This window comes from Coptis chinensis, chromosome 7 (genome assembly GCF_015680905.1).
Source record: "Coptis chinensis isolate HL-2020 chromosome 7, ASM1568090v1, whole genome shotgun sequence".
NCBI lineage: Eukaryota > Viridiplantae > Streptophyta > Magnoliopsida > Ranunculales > Ranunculaceae > Coptis > Coptis chinensis.
In genome coordinates this window covers 49,366,276-49,386,201 of record NC_141462.1, presented here as the reverse complement: position 1 = coordinate 49,386,201, position 19,926 = coordinate 49,366,276, and the positions used below count along the sequence as shown (strand labels likewise).

At 42.3% G+C, this 19,926-nt stretch overlaps 1 protein-coding gene across 1 annotated transcript; it reads left to right on the top strand.

Annotated features, from left to right (window-relative positions):
- Positions 1–1,205: 1,205 nt before the first annotated feature.
- LOC147487801 (uncharacterized) lies at positions 1,206–2,879 on the top strand. Its single transcript, XM_086574144.1, has one exon. The coding sequence runs from the start codon at positions 1,206–1,208 to the stop codon at positions 2,877–2,879; it is 1,674 nt and encodes a 557-aa protein (XP_086430270.1).
- Positions 2,880–19,926: the final 17,047 nt, after the last annotated feature.

Below are 19,926 nucleotides of genomic sequence, written 5' to 3'. Positions count from 1 at the left end.
ACCTCAACATAATGTATGATCAGTAAAAACACTTATTGGAGTATGAACAACCACTGTTCATACATATTTGGGGTATGAACAATTACCTCAATACTGTTTATACTTCAACATGAGCTGTGAACAATTATTGTTCATACCTATTGGGCGTATGAATAATCACTGTTCATACTTTAACATAATGTATGATCAGTAAGAACACCTATTATAGTATAAACAATCATTGTTCATACATATTTGGAGTTCATACCTCAACATAAGCTATGAACAATCATTGTTCATACCCTAAATAGGTATGAACATACCTATTTAGGGTAATAGGTATGAATAGTGATTTGTCCTTATAGGTAAGGCTGTCAATGGATCAGTTTGGGTCGGATTTTGGAAAATCCAAACCCGAACCAATAAGAAAATTTGGAACCTGAAACCGAACCGATAAGAAAATTGAGAACCCAACACCGAACTGAACCGATAAGATATATTACAAACCGAAACCGAACTAACCAAACTGAACACTATAAAATCAATTGTAGTGGTAGAATCCGCGACTATCGAGATCACAGGTCGATGGGCCGACGCAAGCCACAACAATTGAATGCGGGAGTAGAGGATAGCTGGGAATAGTGGGCCCGAAGTAAGACAAGCGACCGAGTCGAGTGTACAGTATCATACCGCGGAGCGTAAAGGTGGACCAAAACCCTACACGTGGATGGCCGAGGAGCGAGAGATGAGAGGGGCAGTGGGCCGGACGGTCAAAAGCGAGGGGAAGTATAAAAAGAATAGTGTAAGGAAAAAGAAGGGGAGAAAAAGGAGGAAGTGAGACTGAGAGGGTAAAAAACACGTTCACACATTTGGCGCCATCTGTGGGGAAGTAAAGAGAGTTGAGCAGTAGGAGGTATGGCGGTGAAAGCAAAGAGAGGTGTAGGGCGACCGAGGAAAGTGCCGGCTAGAGAGGAGGCGGCTGAATCGGTGGGAGATGATGGGGGAGAGCAAGGGATGGAAGAGACAGCGGCATCATCTTCGGAAGAAACGAGACAATTAAGAGAGGAAGTGGCGAGGCTGAGGGAAGAGAACGAGGAGTTGCGAAGGGAGAGGGAGACCGTAGAGGAATCAGAAAAGGAGATGTCAGAAACGGTGAGAGAGGAAGAAGGGAGACCCAACATGGAAGAGAAGGTGGTGCCGGGCTTACTAGGGAACAGGTGAGGGAGATGATTGCCAATGATCTGAAAACGAGTTTGGAGCAAGCAAAAGGTACATCCGGGACGGCGAACCAGGTAGTGGCGGGGTTGAACCGCAACCCATTGGCGGACGCAATTTGGAGGGCGGAGGTCCCAAAGCGGTTCAACCAGCCTAGGTTTGAAAGGTACGACGGGACAGGAGATCCAGCGGACCACATCCACCATTTTCGGCAGCAAATGCCGCTGTGGCAGGAACCCAGGTACGACGGATTACGGTGCATGATGTTCCCAGCAAGCTTGAAAGGGGGAGCCTCGGACTGGTATTATAGACTTCCCGCAAAGAGTATACACAACTTCTTGGAGATGGAGAAAGCCTTCGTGGACAACTTCATACACCAGAAAAGGCGGGTGGTGGACATAGCGGCCCTGTTTAACGTAAGACAGAGGACCGCGGAGTCAGTGAGAGAATTCTTATGCAGATTCAAGGCAGAAACATTAAAGGTGGAGAACTTGAACGAGAGGACTGCAGTGATTGCCTTTGAGAGAGGGCTGCGTCCGGGAACAAGAGTACACGAATCGGTGGCTAAGAACGAGATCACATCATTACAAGACTTGTACCCAAGGGTGGAGAAATATATACGGTATGAGGACACGCTGCAGAAAGAGACAAGGAAGGCAGGGAAGGTTGTGCTGGCTTTGGATCGAAGCGAAGACCGTGGAAGATACGAGTCATCAGGTAGAGAAAGCGGTGGGCGCCGTGGTTACACTTCACGGCTAGAAAAGAGTTGCGTCGAAGGCCGGAGAGAGTATAGAGAACGGAAGCCATATCGAGAAGTGGATCCGATACCAGTGGACAGGCCGCTGAGTGAACTGTTACCACTGATTCAGGGTTTACAAGGCTATGAAGGTCCGCGGAGCAAGCCCAACGAAATACCAAGCAAACCTTATTGTGCATATCTTCAGATACAGAATCATGAAACGAACGAATGCTATGCCCTCAAGTGGATGGTACAAAAGATGATAGGGAGAGGGATGCTTAAGGAGTTTACTAAGGGTAAAGAGAAAGCGGAGCGGCTGCCGAACTCGGGGAGAATTATGGGTACAATAAATGTCATATTTAGTGGGGAAATCTTGAGTCACAATGCTCATCGGGATCGGATACGGCGGACAGCTAGCATCCAACAAGTTAATGAGGAGGCAGGGTATTCTCGGCCAGTCCCTTGGCCTGCGATCGGCAAAGGAAGTATCGTGTTTACAGACGCGGACTTGAGAATGGTGGATAGTCCACATGAGGATGCACTGGTGATCACGGTGGCCATGGGAAATTACATGGTGAAAAGGGTCTTGATTGACTGCGGCAGTGCGGTGGATTTGCTATTCGTGGGGACGATGGAAGAAATGAAGATAAGTAGGAAACAGCTGAGGCTATCACGGACTAACTTGTACAGGTTCAATGGGAGTATGACCGAGCCACTGGGAGAGCTTCTGTTGCCCGTGACCACAGGACCAGTGACGGTGTTCTCGCAGTTCAAGGTGGTGGACGCGAACTCACAGTACAACGCCATTCTTGGCAGACGATGGATCCATGAGATGAAAGCGGTACCATCCACGTATTACCAGGTGATCAGATTTCCCACTCTAACGGGGATGCATGAAGTCCGCGGAGACCAGGTGACAGCGCGAACAGCCATCAGGGAACAGTGAAAATGATGATTCAGAGGGACGAGGAGGAGACCTCGAAACCGAAAAAAGGCGTGCATAGCGATTCTGATTATTGCCTCCGCGGAAGAGGAGGCAGAGACGCCGGTGGTAACAAAAACGCTGGATGAGATCGAGTTAGTAAATGTGGGAACTGGGGAAGAAGAAAAGTTCACATCGGTGGGGTCGAATTTGTCAAAGGAGTGGAAAAATAAATTGGTGCAGTTCCTCTCGGAGAATGAAGACGTATTTGCTTGGACTATCGAAGAGATCACTGGGTTGGACCCCGAGTTCGCGTGTCATCGACTACACATGAGGGAGGACGCCAGGCCGGTGAGACAGAAGATGCACAATGTTAGGCCGAGATATGCGAAAGAGATCCGCGAAGAGGTTGTGAGGCTGAAAAGAGCGGGCATAATTCGGGAAGTAGAATTCTCAGATTGGTTATCCAACATAGTCGCGGTACCTAAAAAGAATGGGAAGGTCCGTATGTGTGTAGACTTTACGGATGTAAACTCCGAGTGCCCCAAGGACAGTTATCCAATGCCGCGGGTGGATGAGCTAGTAGATCGGACGGCGGGATTCAAGATTTTCTCTTTCATGGACGCCTCGATGGGGTACAACCAAGTCGCGATGTATGGACCGGATCAGGAGAAGACATCATTTGTAGTGGAGGGGGGGGTACATATTGTTACACAAGGATGCCATTTGGTTTGAAGAACGCCGGGGCTACGTTCCAGCGATTGGGGGAGAAGATGTTTGCGAGCAAAATAAGGAAGAGCATTGAGGTATACATCGACGACATGGTAGAGAAAAGCATGTCAGAAGAAGAGCATATGGAGGGGCTGAAAGAGACATTTGGCATATTGCGGGCACATAATCTGAAGTTGAATCCCGAGAAATGTACATTTGGAGTTACCACCGGGAAGTTTCTGGGTTATATTGTGACTCACCGGGGAATAGAGGCCAATCCCGAGCAAATACGAGCACTAATAGAGATGTCGTCACCCCGGGACGTTAAGGAAGTACAGAGGCTGGCGGGACGGGTCGCGGCCTTAAATCGGTTCATATCCAAGTCATCCGACAAATGCAGGCCGATGTATAGATTGTTGAGAAGGACGCCAGATTTCATGTGGACGCCAGCTTGCGAGGAGGCTTTTCAAGAATTGAAGAGGTACTTGGGGCGGGCGCCTTATCGCTATCGAGCCCGGGCGGAGAAAGTTATACTTATATCTGGGGGTGTCTGAATATGAGGTAAGCTCAGTCCTCGTCCGAGTAGTAGACAAGATCGAAAGACCGGTGTATTTCCAGAGCAAAACGCTGCTGGAGGCGGAGACTCGGTACAGCAAAGTGGAGAAGTATGCCTTGGCACTGATATTTTCAGCATTGAAGTTGAAACCTTACTTTGAGGTGGATTCAGTGGTGGTGCTGACAAACCTACCTCTCAAGCAGGCTTTGAGGGCGGAGAAATCGGGAAGAATGCTCAAATGGGCGGTAATGTTGAGTTCCTATGAAGTACAGTATCAAGTGAGAACCGCGGAAAAGGCTCAGGCGGTAGCGGAGTTTCTAGCTGATTTCCCAGCAAAAGACCCCACTTGGGGGGAAGAGATGCTCATGGAGCCCGAACAGGAGGGAGAGCCAGATGGATCGGATCCCTGGGATAAAAGGAATGGGTGGAGAGTGCTCGCGGACGGGTCAGCGACAGATGCGGGCAACGGAATAGGCGTAGTGTTGGTCACCCCGCATAACGAATCGAATCGAAGTTGTCCATGAGGCTTCGGGTTCACGGCCACAAGTAATGAGTCGGAGTATGAAGCCGTGATAGCAGGGTTAGAAATGGTCGGGGAGTTAGGAGTCAGCGAGTTAACTGTTTATTCGGATGCCAACCTAGTGATATGTTAGGTGAATGTTGGATTCGTGGCTAGGTGTGCTCGGATGGCTAAATACTTGGAAGTGGTGCATTGCAAGGCAGCCGAGTTCAAGAAAATCAGGTTTGTACATTTGGGCCGCGGGGAGAATCAGCATGCGGACGCCCTTGCCTATGTCGCAGCAGCAATACCGGGGTCAGAGGAGAGAACCTTGAGGATAAGGAAATTAGAACGGTCAAGTATTGCAAAGGAGGTCGAAGTATATCAAGCTGCGGAGGGGGAAAGAGGTTGGATGAGCCCTATAAAACATTTCTTGGAAGGAGGAGAGGTGGTTGACGAGATGGAAAGGAGGAGATAATAGCAAACTGCGCGCAGGTATATTCTGGTAGAGGGAGAAATGTACCGAAAGAATTTTGATGGACCACTACTAAGATGCCTGGAACCAAGTTTGGCACGAGAGGTATTGGCGGAGCTTCATGCCGGGATCATGGAAGCCATTCGGGAAGAACAACGGGCGCGATCGATTGTTGACGCAGGGTACCGGCCTCATATGAAGAGAGACGCGGTGGAATTTGCCAAGAAATGTGGGAAATGTCAGCGATTTGCTCAACTAATATTTGCGCCAGCGGAACCGCTGCACAACGTATCCAGTCCGTGGCCATTTGCCATGTGGGCCATGGATATCGTGGGTCCACTGCCAATGGCAAAGGGGAAGAGAAGGTTCATGCTAGCTGCCACGGATTATTTCACTAAGTGGGTGGAGGCTGTGGCCTTGCAACATGTCAGGGAAGAGCAGGTGATCAAGTTTTTATGGGAAAACATTATCTGTAGATTTGGGTTGCCACACACTATCATCGCGGACAATGGAACGCAGTTCACGGGGTCAAGGGTGAGAGACTTCTTGCAGGCGTATAATGTGAAACAGGGATTCTCGGCCCCGTACAACCCAGAGGGGAATGGTCAAGCCGAGTCGTCGAACAAGACAATCATGAACAACCTCAAAAGAAAATTGGAAGACCGTAAGGGAGCATGGGCTGATGAACTAAGTCATGAACTATGGGCGTACCGCACTACACCGCGGACGTCTACAAAGGAGACGCCGTTCTCATTGGCATACGGGATCGAAGCCGTGATCCCTTCGGAGATGATGGCAACCACCACACGCACCAGGGCAGTTAACAGTGGATTGAACTGGGGCATACTAGCTAGGTACTTGAACTTAGCGGAGGAGAAACGGGACACTGCACGCATCAGACTTGAGGAGTATCACCGTCGCCTGCAGAGACAATACGACAAGCGACTGAGGCCCCGCAAATTCCAGACCGGCGATTTGGTTCTCAGACGAGTCACCGCAAGCACTAGAAGGACAAACGAAGGAAAGTTGGGACCTAATTGGGAAGGGTCGTACATAGTGGTGGGCGTCGGAGGAGCCGGCACATACCGACTACAAATCGAGGATGGCAAGATGATAGACAGGCATTGGAATATTAGAATGTTGAAGAAATTTCATGTCTGAATGTAAGGCCAGTCTGGGCAAGAGATGTGGGCTGTTTGTACATATATAATACAACCGCTCTTTTGGGTAATTAACAAATGACCGTCACTCTTAGGGGCAAGGTTCAACTCTCAGTCCTCTTAGGGGCAAGGCAAGGCCTCAGCCGGCCTACCGGTCATAGAGAACGGGGGGGGGAGAGCCCTTTGCGGACATTTTGTCCAAATCAAATTCAGGGGCAAGGAAATGCCCCAGTCGCCCTACCGGTCATAGAGAGCGGGGGGGGGGGAAGAGCCCTTCGCGGACATTTTGTCCAAATCAAATTCAGGGGCAAGGCAATGCCCCAGCCAGCCTACCGGTCATAGAGAGCGGGGAGAGCCCTTCGCGGACATTTTGTCCGAATCAAACTCAGGGGCAAGGCTATGCCCCAGCCGGCCTACCAGTCATAGAGAGCAGGGCCGAAGAGCCCTTCGCAGACATTTTGTCCGAATTAAACTCAGGGGCAAGGCTATGCCCCAGATGCCCCAGCCGGCCTACCAGTCATAGAGAGCAGGGCGGAAGAGCCCTTCGCGGACATTTTGTCCAAATCAAATTCAGGGGCAAGGCAATGCCCCAGCCGGCCTACCGGTCACAGAGAGCGGGGGCCTTCGCGGACATTTTGTCCAAATCAAAATCAGGGGTAAGGCAATGCCCTAGCCGGCCTATCGGTAGTGGAAAGAGCGAGGGGAAGATCCCTTCGCAGATATGGAGTCCGAATCGAACGAAGGGGCAAGGTAATGCCCCGACAGGCATATCAGTTGGAGAAATGGGGGATTAGAATCAAATGTGCACAAGATTAGAAACAGCAAACATTGAAGTTAAACATAACATGTGAAAGCGGGACATCTCCGATAGGAGACCCACATGGTCAGCAAGTTACAATTTCATGCAAAACGCCTTACATAAGGAGAGAATTTCACATAACAGTGTTCAAAAGTGTTTGGGGCGCTACAATTAAGACATTCAGAGCCTAAGGAAAACACAAACAAGGCAAGTTCAGAATCATGGTGAAGCTAAACTGGCATCCGAGGTGGCATCAACAAAGTCACCAACAGGGGTCTTTTCAGCGGAAACATCAGCGGTGTCTTCGGCAGAAACGGTAGCGGCCCTAGCACAGGCTTCATCAACGGCTTCCCGGTTTTCTTCTAGCTCTTCAACAGTGTCCCCAGGTCCAGCCGACCCCTCCGGCCCGGGTGTAACCGCGGTGATCACCTCCTCACCAACGGGGCTCGGCGACACCTCAGGTAGGAGGCAGCCTTCCTTGAGAAGCCGTGAGTGCTCCTCTTGGATCTTCCTAGCAACTCTCTTGTTAGCCAAAGACCGGTAATGGGCCGGCCTGGAGGGTAGTCATATCTGCCTTGTGTTGGTCTAGAAATACCGTTGTATCTTGCTGGTGCTGTTGGAGGAGAGAGGTGCGCTGCTGGCTCAGGCGGTCATTGACCGAGTCCATATAATCCTGATGGTTGCGCTCCGCGATCCTCAGTTCATCCTGAGCCCGGGATTTCGCCAAGTCGGCGGCATCTAGCTCTTGTTGGAGTCGTACACAGGTGGCTCTCAGACCGTCGACCTCTTTCTCCAGGGAATCTACCTTAGACCGAGCATTAAACAGACCACGGATCATGTACAACATGTTCAAACTCACCTAAGTATGTACAGACAAGATGAGTACATCAAAAAAAAAAAGCAGGAGGGATGGAAAATACCTTCTCCCAGTTGGTATACAGGGAGGTGCGGTGATGTTCAAAGGTGCCGGCGTCGGCATAAGCCCGGTCCTTTGGCAGATGGGAGCCGTAGAAGATTGAGGATGCCATCGCGGGATTCTCAAGAGTCGAGTCCTCAACATTGACTCTGCGGTGGCGTACCTTGAAAACTGGGGCAAAGTCGGCGGAAGGAGCAACTTCTTTTCCTGGACGCCGAGGGGCGGGAGGGGGAGCATCTTCCTCGCCGAAATGGGGAAGGGGTCCTCGATAGCTACCGTCCTTTGACGTTTGGTCGGCGGCCCCTCAACAGGAACGGCCACCGTGGAGGGGGAGACTTCCGTTACTTCATCCTCATCGCTATCAAACAACTTCATCTGGGAGAGATCCATGTTCGCAGAAGGGGAGTGGGGAGGGTGTATTGATCCTCCCAAGTGGAGATGGCTTTATAGGAGGAAACCGCTCGATGACGCGGACCGAGGGGAGATGACCCGGTCGCATGGGCGTGGAGTGAGAACCTCGAGTAGGTCGGGCGGCGATGAGGATGAGAGATGGTAACGGTTTTGCGGGTGGTGAGGCTCGGGTCTGCGTTCCTTGGGAGGGTGGACGGTAAAAGGCGAAAAACCCAGAAGTCACGGTTGGGGACTTCGAGCAAAGGAGTACCGATGAGGGATTAACGCTCAAACGCGTTTAAGCAAGGCGATGCAAGGTCACGAGTCCGTCGAATATGGGGCGAGGTAGCTGAGTATACTCGGATTTGGAATCGGACCGCCAACCCGAGAAGAAGCACAAACAAGAAATCTATGTTAGTTCGCGAAACTGAAGCCGAAAGAAGAAAAGACGGTAGCAAAACTCACCGCTAGACTGGAAAATGAGGTGATTGAGTGTCACTCCTGCCGGGAGGTCTGCAGGCAGGAAGTTACCGGAAACATACAGCGGGTAGTGATGCCACTATTTATCCGAGGTAGTGACGCGGAGTAAGAAAGTTTTCTTTTGGGGGCGGACATAGAAGGATTGGTATCCTATACCCACATCCTTGGTACTTTTCTTTAGAAAATACTGGGAGATAAGGTCGCGGCAGGTTATCTGAGGGTTGCCGGTCCTGTTGTAGTAGTTTGCGGCATACATGATCCGCCAGAAGTTGTCGATGCCTTGGCAGGGAGGGATGTTGAAGTGGTTACACACCTCCACATCCAGTACGGTGAGAGGGAGCCGCAGCCCTGCGACAATCTGACCTACTGTCGCAACTAGGCACCCGGACCGCGGAGGCACTAAGTGGGGATAGTGGGTGACGGACGGCACGTGTTCTATCAAAATGTCGGCTGGAATGTCGTAGGCAGCTCTAATCGCATTTAAGTTTGGCCTACGATATCTAGAAGGCGGCAGTAAAGGGGCAAGGAAGCGGCCGGAAGTAGAGGGGGCCGCCGTAACGGCCATTGGAGGTGGAGAGGCCACCTCGGTAGATCTAGAGGGCGAAGAATCGTCAGAGGGAGAGGAAGAAGGGTTCTCAGAGGCCGTTGCCGACATCGACGAGAAGATGAACAGACTAGTGGAGAGAGAGGGTTCTAACAGTTATGGGTGGAGCTGTAATGGGAAGGCGTAGAAGCAAAAAATGCGGATAAAACGATAAGAGTAGCAAGAACCAAGAAAGACAAACCTGAAACTGAGTCCAACAACGTCAAAATCCGACCGGAGCCACGCCTGGGAGAATGAATTCAAGGGAAAAAGTGCAGTGAAGTTGGAGAGGGGGAAAGAAACGTAAAGCAAGAAAAGCCAAATGAAGAAAGTGGGAGAAAGAATGGAAGTGGGAGTTTAAATAGGGCAAGGGCAAAAGGGTAATTGTCAAGGTGCGGAAACCGAAGGGACAGCAGAGGAACCGCTAGGAGCTTGACACGTAGGGGTGTAGAACACGAGGAGGCACAGGAACGGCGCCCAATGAGTGGCCTGCAGCGTGTGCAAACCCCGAGGGAAGACCAATCAGACCCAATTAAAGAAAAGAAGGATAGAATTCTCGATCCCGGACCAATCTCATAGGCCGCGGCATCGAGAAGGGGCATCTGTAGTGGTAGAATCCGCGACTATCGAGATCACAGGTCGATGGGCCAACGCAAGCCATAACAATTAAATGCGGGAGTAGAGGATAGCTGGGAATAGTGGGCCCGAAGTAAGACAAGCGACCGAGTCGAGTGTATAGTATCATACCGCGGAGCGTAAAGGTGGACCAAAACCCTACACGTGGACGGCCGAGGAGCGAGAGATGAGAGGACAAGTGGACGGCTGGGGTGCGAGAGGGGGAAGTATAAAAAGAATAGTGTAAGGAAAAAGAAGGGGAGAAAAAGGAGGAAGTGAGACATCGAGACTGAGAGGGTAAAAAACACGTTCACACATCAATTAACTCCTAAATTAAATCAATTAATTTTAGCCACACAATTGATAAACATATACAAAATTAATCATAAATGTTACTAAAATGTCATCTTATCGGTTCAGGTTCATATCGGTTCGGTGGAAGACAAACCCAAAACCAAACCAATATATTATCGGTTCGGTTCGGTTCGGTTCGGTCTCGTGTAGGTAGAGGACAAACAAAATTACCAAAACTCAAACCATTTTTTATTGGTTTGGTTTGGGTCGGTTATCGGGTTTTCAAAATCCATTGACAGCCCTAATTACATGTTATTTTCACCTGAAAATTGGTTTTCTGGCCAGCTCTCTTCAATATAAAGCAACGAAGAGTGTGTGATTTCTTGTATATAAAACACGGAAGAGTAAAAATAGTATTTAAGGAAAAGACCAAGTCAACGTGGAATTTGATTTTGTGAGTGATTTCTAAAAAACGTTGTCGTCTAGAGTGATTTGGCCCGAAATTGGTCATCTGAACCAATTTATTGTATACAGCAATCCTTTAGTGCATATTTGATTTCCAAAATTGACCATACTACACGCCTGTCCTTTTCCTAAGCACTCTAGGTGTTGATAGGAACTTGAAATATATCACAAGATCCACATATCAAGGGTGGGGCATTCTATATTGACCAAAACTTGGGAGAAACATGCATGTTTGCGTTTCATTCTGTTGTGTTAAAGATGCCCAATGGTGCATATTAGATCTTAAACATTTTGACATTTCCATTTGATAGTAGCAAAAGAGTCGATCACTTTCCTCCGGAAGGAGACAGGAAAGTCTGGTGAGTCTCTCTAGGAAGTGTACTAATGATACTATGTAAGTATCATTCAATCTCAATAAGAACCTCACGTTTATTTTATTTCTTTTAGCAGAAGTGTATCTACCCTTCTTTGGACAGGCTGGGGTCCATGACAATCATTTACTAAATTACTATTGCACTGCTGCCTACCCTCCCAAGTCCCAACACAGAGCAGATACGCTATAGAAAAAAAAAAATCACATAGTAGATACCAGATAGTGTTTGGTACTTTGGTGTGGTCGTGCTCTCTTTTTGTTATTTACTCTCTGATTTACTTTTTAATTTATCACGTTTAATTGTGACAATCAAGGACTTACTCAGTTATTCTCTAAGCAGTTAATATCGGATTAAATCCCCGATTAATCACATCTTGGGGGTTGAGCGATATGCTTTTATCCGATTTCTCAGTTAATACTCAGTTGCCGATTTAATCGGTCATATCGACCGATAACACTGAGAAAACACCGTTTTCTCGAAACAAATGAGAAAAATCCTCGCCGATATTATCGGATCCTAACAAGATTAATATTCCATAACTGCAAATGGATGGAATTTTGAGGAGTGATTGGTTGAAGAGTGATGGGTTCCTCAAAATACAAAGAGAGAGGAGAGAGAAAGAACCAGCAGCAAAACCAGATCTACATATCTATATTGAAGAGAGATTGAGAACTATGGTCAAAGATTAAAGTCAAACATTGTTTTATTCTCTTTTTGTAAAGAAATACTATGGTGCTTACCAATGTCATAGTTACATGCCATACTACTTTTCTTGTTAAGCCACGTATCTATACTATCTTCTTTAAAGTTTTACTAAATATTTTTTAATATATATTCTCATCCAAAAAAGTTATATTTTGACTATTTTTTATTTTTTTTCCCCACTAATAACTATTTTTTATTCAATCAATCAAATTGAACCAGAGAGCTTTGCAAATTTTGTCACACCAAATGCATTGAAATTGCAATATTAATATTACATAAGAATGAGATAATTTTTTTTTTATGAAACTACAAATTAGATAAAAACAACTAATTTTTTTAAAAAAAAATAAAAAAATAAGAAAAAGGATAACAATGCCTACTAATTAATAACAATTTTTATTAATACATTTAATGGTTGTTGCTATTCTATATTAAAATATTTTGAAGATATAATTGTATATAATAATATAAAACCGATTAAATCACAGAAGTAGGTTTACTACACATAAGGAAAGAGAAAATGAGGGTGAAAAGACGCCATTCTGGAGTACCATGAGTGCCCTATGGAGCAGATCGACAACCCAAGTGGAGTCTAATTTGAAGTCTCAACAACATAAAAAATGGAACAGATGGTATCAATGAAGAGAACAATATATAAATCCATTAATCCAGTCTACTTTCATTCATATAGTTCACCTAGCAAGCAAGTGTATGCATAGATGGAGACAAGGGGTGGAGGGGGGCAGTCGCCCCCCAAAATTTTTGAAGAACTATTATGTTATATGTATTATCAGTATGAAAATTTATGAATACATAGAAGATCCCCACACACACACACACACTCAAAATAAGTTCAAATATTTTACTACCGCCCCCTTAAATTTTTTGACTCTGTTTTTTAAACGTGAAGCCACAACATAGTATTTTTTATAATAGGTGTATGAGCGTCATACCAAATCCCCAGTGTAACTATTAAGTAGTATGGCATGTAACTATGACAAGAAGTCAAGTAACACACAATTAAGTCGAGCAGAAAATCTTTGCAAAGTCGCGGCTTACTTGCTCTCTCAAAATATCAAAAAGTAAAGTCTTATTATACCATTTCTTTAATAAGGTCTCATTCTATCTTTACTCTTCACTTTACCTTTATGAGTTTTGAAAAAAAATGGGGAAAATCACTCATTTTAATTCTTTTATAACTTCTTAAACCAATTTATTTCAATTCACAGCAAGGATTTGCTAGTTCTGATGGAAAGAAATCAAGAAATGATGTTAGAAGAAGATGTAACCATTTTAAAACCCTGATATTAAATCAGCTTTTGCGTTTAATCTCCCTCTACCTTCAACTGGTTACATAAAAACCCCATTTACACGGACAAAGTGATAAAAACCCTCTGTTTTTTAAATTGCAAAACCATAATCAGACACTAACCAAAATACCCCTCCACCTCCAAAAGATCCATGTTCTCTCCTTCTACATCCTCTTTCCGTTGGAGACAAAAAAAAAAAAAAACAACCCAAAAAACACAAAGATTAAATTTTTATCTTCAAAAAAATTTGAAATGGAAAAATAAAAAGAATAAATGATTGGAACATTAAAAAGAAAAAGAAAATATGATTGTAGATTTGTAGATCCAACACTTGTTACTCAAAAGAAACAAGATCCAACACTCGTTTGTGGCGCAATGGGAGAACGTATATCACACAAGATATGTCAAGCAATGATATCGCTGAATCAAAATTCTTTAGAACACAAACATCTCTAATATGAAAATCAGTATGTAAAAATAAATTTACAGAGAAAAATTACTATGTAAAGATAAATTTGCATACTGAAATTTCCACGTAAAAACAAATTTACATAGTCATGAGATATGCAGAGAAATCACTATGTAAACATAAATTTGCATACTGAAATTTCCATATAAAAACAAATTTACATAGTCATAGACTCACACCCGCACATAAAAATCATTATGTAAAAAAAATTTGCATACTAAAACGATTATGTAAAAACAAATTTACATAGTCATGAGATATGCAGAGAAATCACAATGTAAACATAAATTTGCATACTGAAATATCCATGTAAAAACAAATTTACATAGTTACATACTCATATCCGCACATAAAAATCGTTATGTAAAAAGAAATTTGTATACTAAAATGATTATGTAAAACCATATTTACATAGTCAGTCACGGGATCTACTGAGAAAAATCAATATGTAAAAATAAATTTGCATACATAAATTTTTATGTGAAAACAAATTTACATAGTCACGGGAACCCAATTTATTTAAATTATGAAGAAAAAAAAATCAATAAAACAAAAACAAAGATTCACAACAATCAATCGAAATGAGAAAGAGCTAGAGTGATTTTTCATAGTAGAATCGTGTTTCGTCATCATGAAACCATGTTTCTTCATTGTTGAAAAATGTTTCTTTTTCATCAAACCTAATTTCTTTGTCGTCGAAACTTGTTATTATAATTTCAATATTGAATTATTGTGTGTTATCGAAGTTGAATTAGTGTTCTTTTTCATTTAAATGATTGAAGGAGATGGAAATTGATTGAAGGAGAGAAACTAAGGAATGAAAATGGGGGTTTTTTTTTTTTTTTCTGCAAAGGGTAAAAGAGGAATAGAAAGAGATTGAGAGATAAGAAAGAGATCGTGATTTTTGTATACAGGGAGCGACTCTATAGGACAAATCGGTCGAAAAAGGAACTTTCGAGGACACCTTTTTTTTTAATCACTCACAGGGACCAGGTGGATGAAAGTCTAAGTTTACCTTTGACGCGAAATAACAATGGCTCGGGTAGATGAAATGTCAAGTATACCCCTGAAGAAAAAAAATAAACGGCCCGACCCAACTGAAACATTATGAACATTGATTGTTCATACATGTCCATGTATTAACATTAATTAGCTATGAACATTGATTGTTCATACCCCAAATTATGAACATTAGCTATGAACAATGAGTGTTCATATCTATTTAAGCTATGAACAAACATTGTTCATACTTATCCATGTATGAACATTGATCTAGTTATGAACATTGATTGTTCATACCCACAATAGGTATGAAATACCTACCCATGTTGAACATCAGCTATGAACATTGATTGTGGCTATGAAAACATGAACCCAAAATAGATATGAACAATTATTGTTTATACCTCTAATTATGAACATTAGCTATAAACAATGAGTGTTCATACCTATTGGACTATGAACAAAACAAATATGAATAATGAATGTTCATACCTGAAATAGATATGAACATTGATTGTTCATACCCAAAACATATATGAACAATAAATGTTCATACCCAAAACATATATGAACATTGATTGTTCATACCCAAACCATATATGAACAATCAATGTTCATATCTAGATATATGTTCATACCTACTTAAAAAAAATATGAACCCAAAACAGATATGAACATTGATTGTTCATACCCAAAACATATATGAACAATAAATGTTCATACCCAAAACAAATATGAACATTGATTGTTCATACCTTAAGTAGGTATGAACATTGATTATTCATACCTACTTACGTGTTCATACCAACAAAAAAACATGAACCCAAAGCAGATATGAACAATAAATGTTTATACCCAAAATAGATATGAACAATATGTGTTCATACTTAAATATAATGTATGATCAATAAGAACACTTATTGGAGTATGAACAATAATTGTTTATATATGAAAAATAATTGTTCATACCTATTTTGGGTATGAACAATCATTGTTCATACATCAACGAGCTGTGAACAGTCATTGTTTATACATATATTAGGGTATGAACAATAATTGTTCATACTTATTTGGGGTATGAACAATCAATGTTCATACCTAAATATAATGTATGATCATTAAGAACACTTATTAAAGTATGAACAATCATTGTTCATACCTATTTGGGGTATGAACAATTAATGTTCATACCTCAACATAATGTATGTATGATCAATAAGAATACCTATTGGAGTATGAACAATTATTGTTTATACCTCAACATGATCTATGAATAATCATTGTTCATACATCAATATATTGTATAAGGTACGTTCACCTATTTGGGTATAAACAATCATTGTTCATACATCAACAGAATGTATGAACACTCATTGTTCATAGTAAAATGACAGAAAAGGTAAAATCGGAAAATATTTATTTCAAATCTGGGCCATTTGTCCTTGAGGGTTATTTTCACGCGAAAATTGGTTTTCAAGGTTATTTTCACTCGAAATTTGTCCTTGTGAGTGATTATAAAAAAAAACTATGTCCTCTAGAGTTGTTTTAAATTGAAATTGGGCCTTGGGACCAATTTCTTGTTTTGTATAATCACAAAAATAGGGAGCTTATGTCATGAGGCATCAGAAATAGGAAGGTTTTATAGTACGGCGCGAAGGGGAAGAGTTTACATGAACCCGGATCTAAACTAGGGGGTTGAGGCCCATTTCTTGGATATTAAACTATTTTTTTTTTCAATTCAATGATTTGGCTGAGTTTTTTTGGAGACGAAAGAGCTCAGAGTGCACGTAATACATGGAACAAACCTCTTAAAACAGTCTATATAAATGAATATGGAGAGCTTAAAGTGGCAAAGTTAAGCATTTGCTTTCTCCTAGACTGCCTTGATTGTTCCTTTTTGAGATCCATGGGGTATTAATAAGTGCTCAAAAAGTGCAATTTAACCCTCGATTATGTCTCTTGTTTAGCTATCTTAATGGACTAATAGTGTTTGTAAGTTATGTTTTATGATTCTACAGGTGAAAGAGAGAGTTTTGTGGAATATTAGAGAAAAGGAGGTCAAACGGAGCAATTCAGAGCATTAAAAATCACATGGGAAGCCCGTGGACAATCATGGAGAAGGCCAAGGAATTGAAGCTATTAAATATGTGACTTGGACCTATTTTAAAGCCTATTTGGAAGCCCAAGGCCAAAGGATTCGTTGCTTGGACCAAAGCTCGCAAAAGATGAAAGAAGGATGGAGCAAAAGAGGAAAAATAGAGTCTCGCGTCGGAGACGTGACTCTTGCGTCTGAGACGCATGAAACGACACTGTAGCCAATTCTTTTTCAGTTTCAGAGACGAAGTTGGATTCTGAAAGAAGTTGATTTGTATTAGGAAACAAATAGCGATTTGGAATGCTTCTAGAACTCATTGTAACCCCTATAAATAGAGGACCTAAGTGCCTCATGTAATTTGCCAATTCACTTATACTCTTGTCTCCAGAACTTGAGGCAAAGAGAGATTAATAATAAAAGATTCGGTTTTAACTAGCCGAGTTTTAATAAATTAGTCTTTCTAGTCTTATGTTCTTCGACTCTTTTTCTTCTCGTTCTTCGTGTTCTTCCTTCTTTATGGAAGGATAATCTTCTTCTTCAAGGGAGGAGATGAAGCCAGTGCTTAGGGTTCGTTGATTCTTTTGGTTCATGGTATTCTCCAATCAGGTTAGTTCTTTATGTTTTTAGTTATTAGTTCCATTGCCAAGACCAGGGGATGGAAGTATAGATTAAGATTTTTATTTATTGCAATCGAAAATCATGCTAGTTTAGGGTTTTATTTATTGCAATTGAATATAATATTAGAATAGGGTTTTATTTATTGTAATTGAATATTATACTATTTTTCTCTATTTTTCTTCTAGTTGTGCAGTGTTTTAGAGTAAGAGAAGTATTTCTTGTGTTTGTCTTAGATGGTGATTCATTGAATAGCTGCCCAAGCTCACATAAAAGAAAAGAAGATATTAATAAGATAAACATAGAACAACCTTAAAGTAAAGTTATTAGTTAATGATGTTTAGATAAAGATGGCATCGACACTTTCGCTCGATTACTAATTGTGAATCTACTTGTAAGAACAACCACGAAGCAAAAGGTCATTGAATCAAAAATATTGGTGGATTCTAATATCTTGAATTCTTTCTCTTATAAATTCTCAATAGTTTAGTTAGTTTAGTTTAGTTTAACATTAGAATCTACAATATCTATAATAATAGTTTTAATCCCTCAAACCCCCTTTCCAGTTCTGTCATTCATATAAATATATACTTAAAAGTAGAACGATACCCTACTCATCATTTACTTATTAAGAGATAATTAGGTTTTGATACGCTTCTATTTTGTTTAACGACCATTATTTATCTACATCATCCATATACCATCTCACACACAAAAAGAGTGCGTGTCAGGTATGTTCATAATTTGAATGTTTTACTTCATCTACTAATGTGTTTTGTTATCCTTTGTTAATTGGGTTTATTAGTGAAAACCCCCCGTTTTATGACATACTTTTGTGTTTATCTCCAAATTTTGAATAATCAAAGACCCCCCACTCCGTCCGGACCCACCCAAAAATCATCCATATTTGTTTTATTGCCTAAAATACCCCTCGGGGGTAAACACAAATGTATGGCAAACGATAGCAATTGAGACCCTTGTTTTGGGCTGGGGAATCAAGATCCGAATAGTTGAATAATCTAACGGTTACATCATTTTATTCCTTTCATCTTCTTCCAGATCTCCACCCACCACTACCACCTCTAGCCCTCCATTAAAGCTTTTGAAAATCAAACAAGAAGACGAAGTGTTCTTTCATTGATTGAAAGAGGAGAGGACATGCGCAAAAGAGAGGAAATTAGTGCATGCGATCTGTCCAAGCAAATTCATTAAATGGGTTGATTTAATTGGGTTAACAGTGAATCAATTTTTGTTTACCGATTGAGCTAAAGAAATGGGTTGGTTGTTAAAAGTATATATAGCAACCAAAAAAATAAAATAAAGGGTTCTCGGTTGTGAACTCCAGATGGTTATCGAGTGAGCTAAAGAAACGGATTGGTTAACAGTGAATCACTTTTTGTTTTGGCTGACACTTTGACCAATACTTCAAGCCTTGAACCTTCATTTCTTGTGCTTACGTCTGTATCGGGGTTAAATTATCTTGAAGGATGTTAGAGGATTTTACAAGTGATTTATGGATCCCTTGATTTATCAGTATCTATTGGATCAATTTTTCTTTTAATCAAGTTACCCTTTATATATATTAATAGTTTTTTAACATATGGCGTTTCGTGGTCCTGTTAAAATTTACTGACAGCTTCGAAAATGGGAGAAGGTACCATTGCAAGATTGGCGTACTCTAGAGGAAAGTTTTCAATCTTTTACAAAATATATGGGTGCACAGCAAATCAGGCCCTTGCTATCAACATTTTTTCCTACTGTAGTTCACAAGTTGGTGGCAGTAAGTGGTGGGGTGGAGTTGGTGGTCGGATATGATGGAGATATTGGTGGTTGTCGATGGTCAAAAGCAAGATGAAGGAGATGAACATTATCCATCAGATTTGAAATACCATAGATCATCTCTTTCTCAAAGTCAATTGTTCTTGGCAGCTTGTTTCGTCCAAATTGGATGTCTAAGAACACTCACATTTTCTTTTGAGAGTTTGGTAATATGCATTTGTGTTTTGCCCCTAGAGTAAAGGTGGAATTAGAGCTAAACAAGCCGAGTTTTATCGTGCTCAAACTCGGCTCGCTAATTACACGAATTTTAAATTGAGCTCGAGCTCGACTCATATAGTAAACGAGTGAGCTTGAGCCGAGTTTAAATGAGCCAAGCCCAAGCCGAGCCCGAACCGCTCGGTGTTTTTACACTATAAATATGCTATTTGAGCTAAACGAGCCGAGCTTCATCAAGCTCATTTGTTACACAAGTTTTAATTTAAGTTCGAGCTCAGCTCATATAGTTAAACGAGCAAGCTCGAGCCGAGTTTAAACGAGCCAAGCCCAAGCCGAGCTCCGAGCCCTCGGCTCAAATTCCACCCTTACCCTAGAGATACTTTAGGCAATATAACAAATATAGATGATTTCTGGATGGGGCTGAGACAAAATGGGAGTCTTTTGTGATGATTCAAAATTTGTGAGTAAACACCTAAAGCATGTCATAAAATGGGGGGTTTTCACTAATAAACGCTTGTTAATTATATGGTCAAAGTGGTAAACACGTGTCATGCTATTTCATT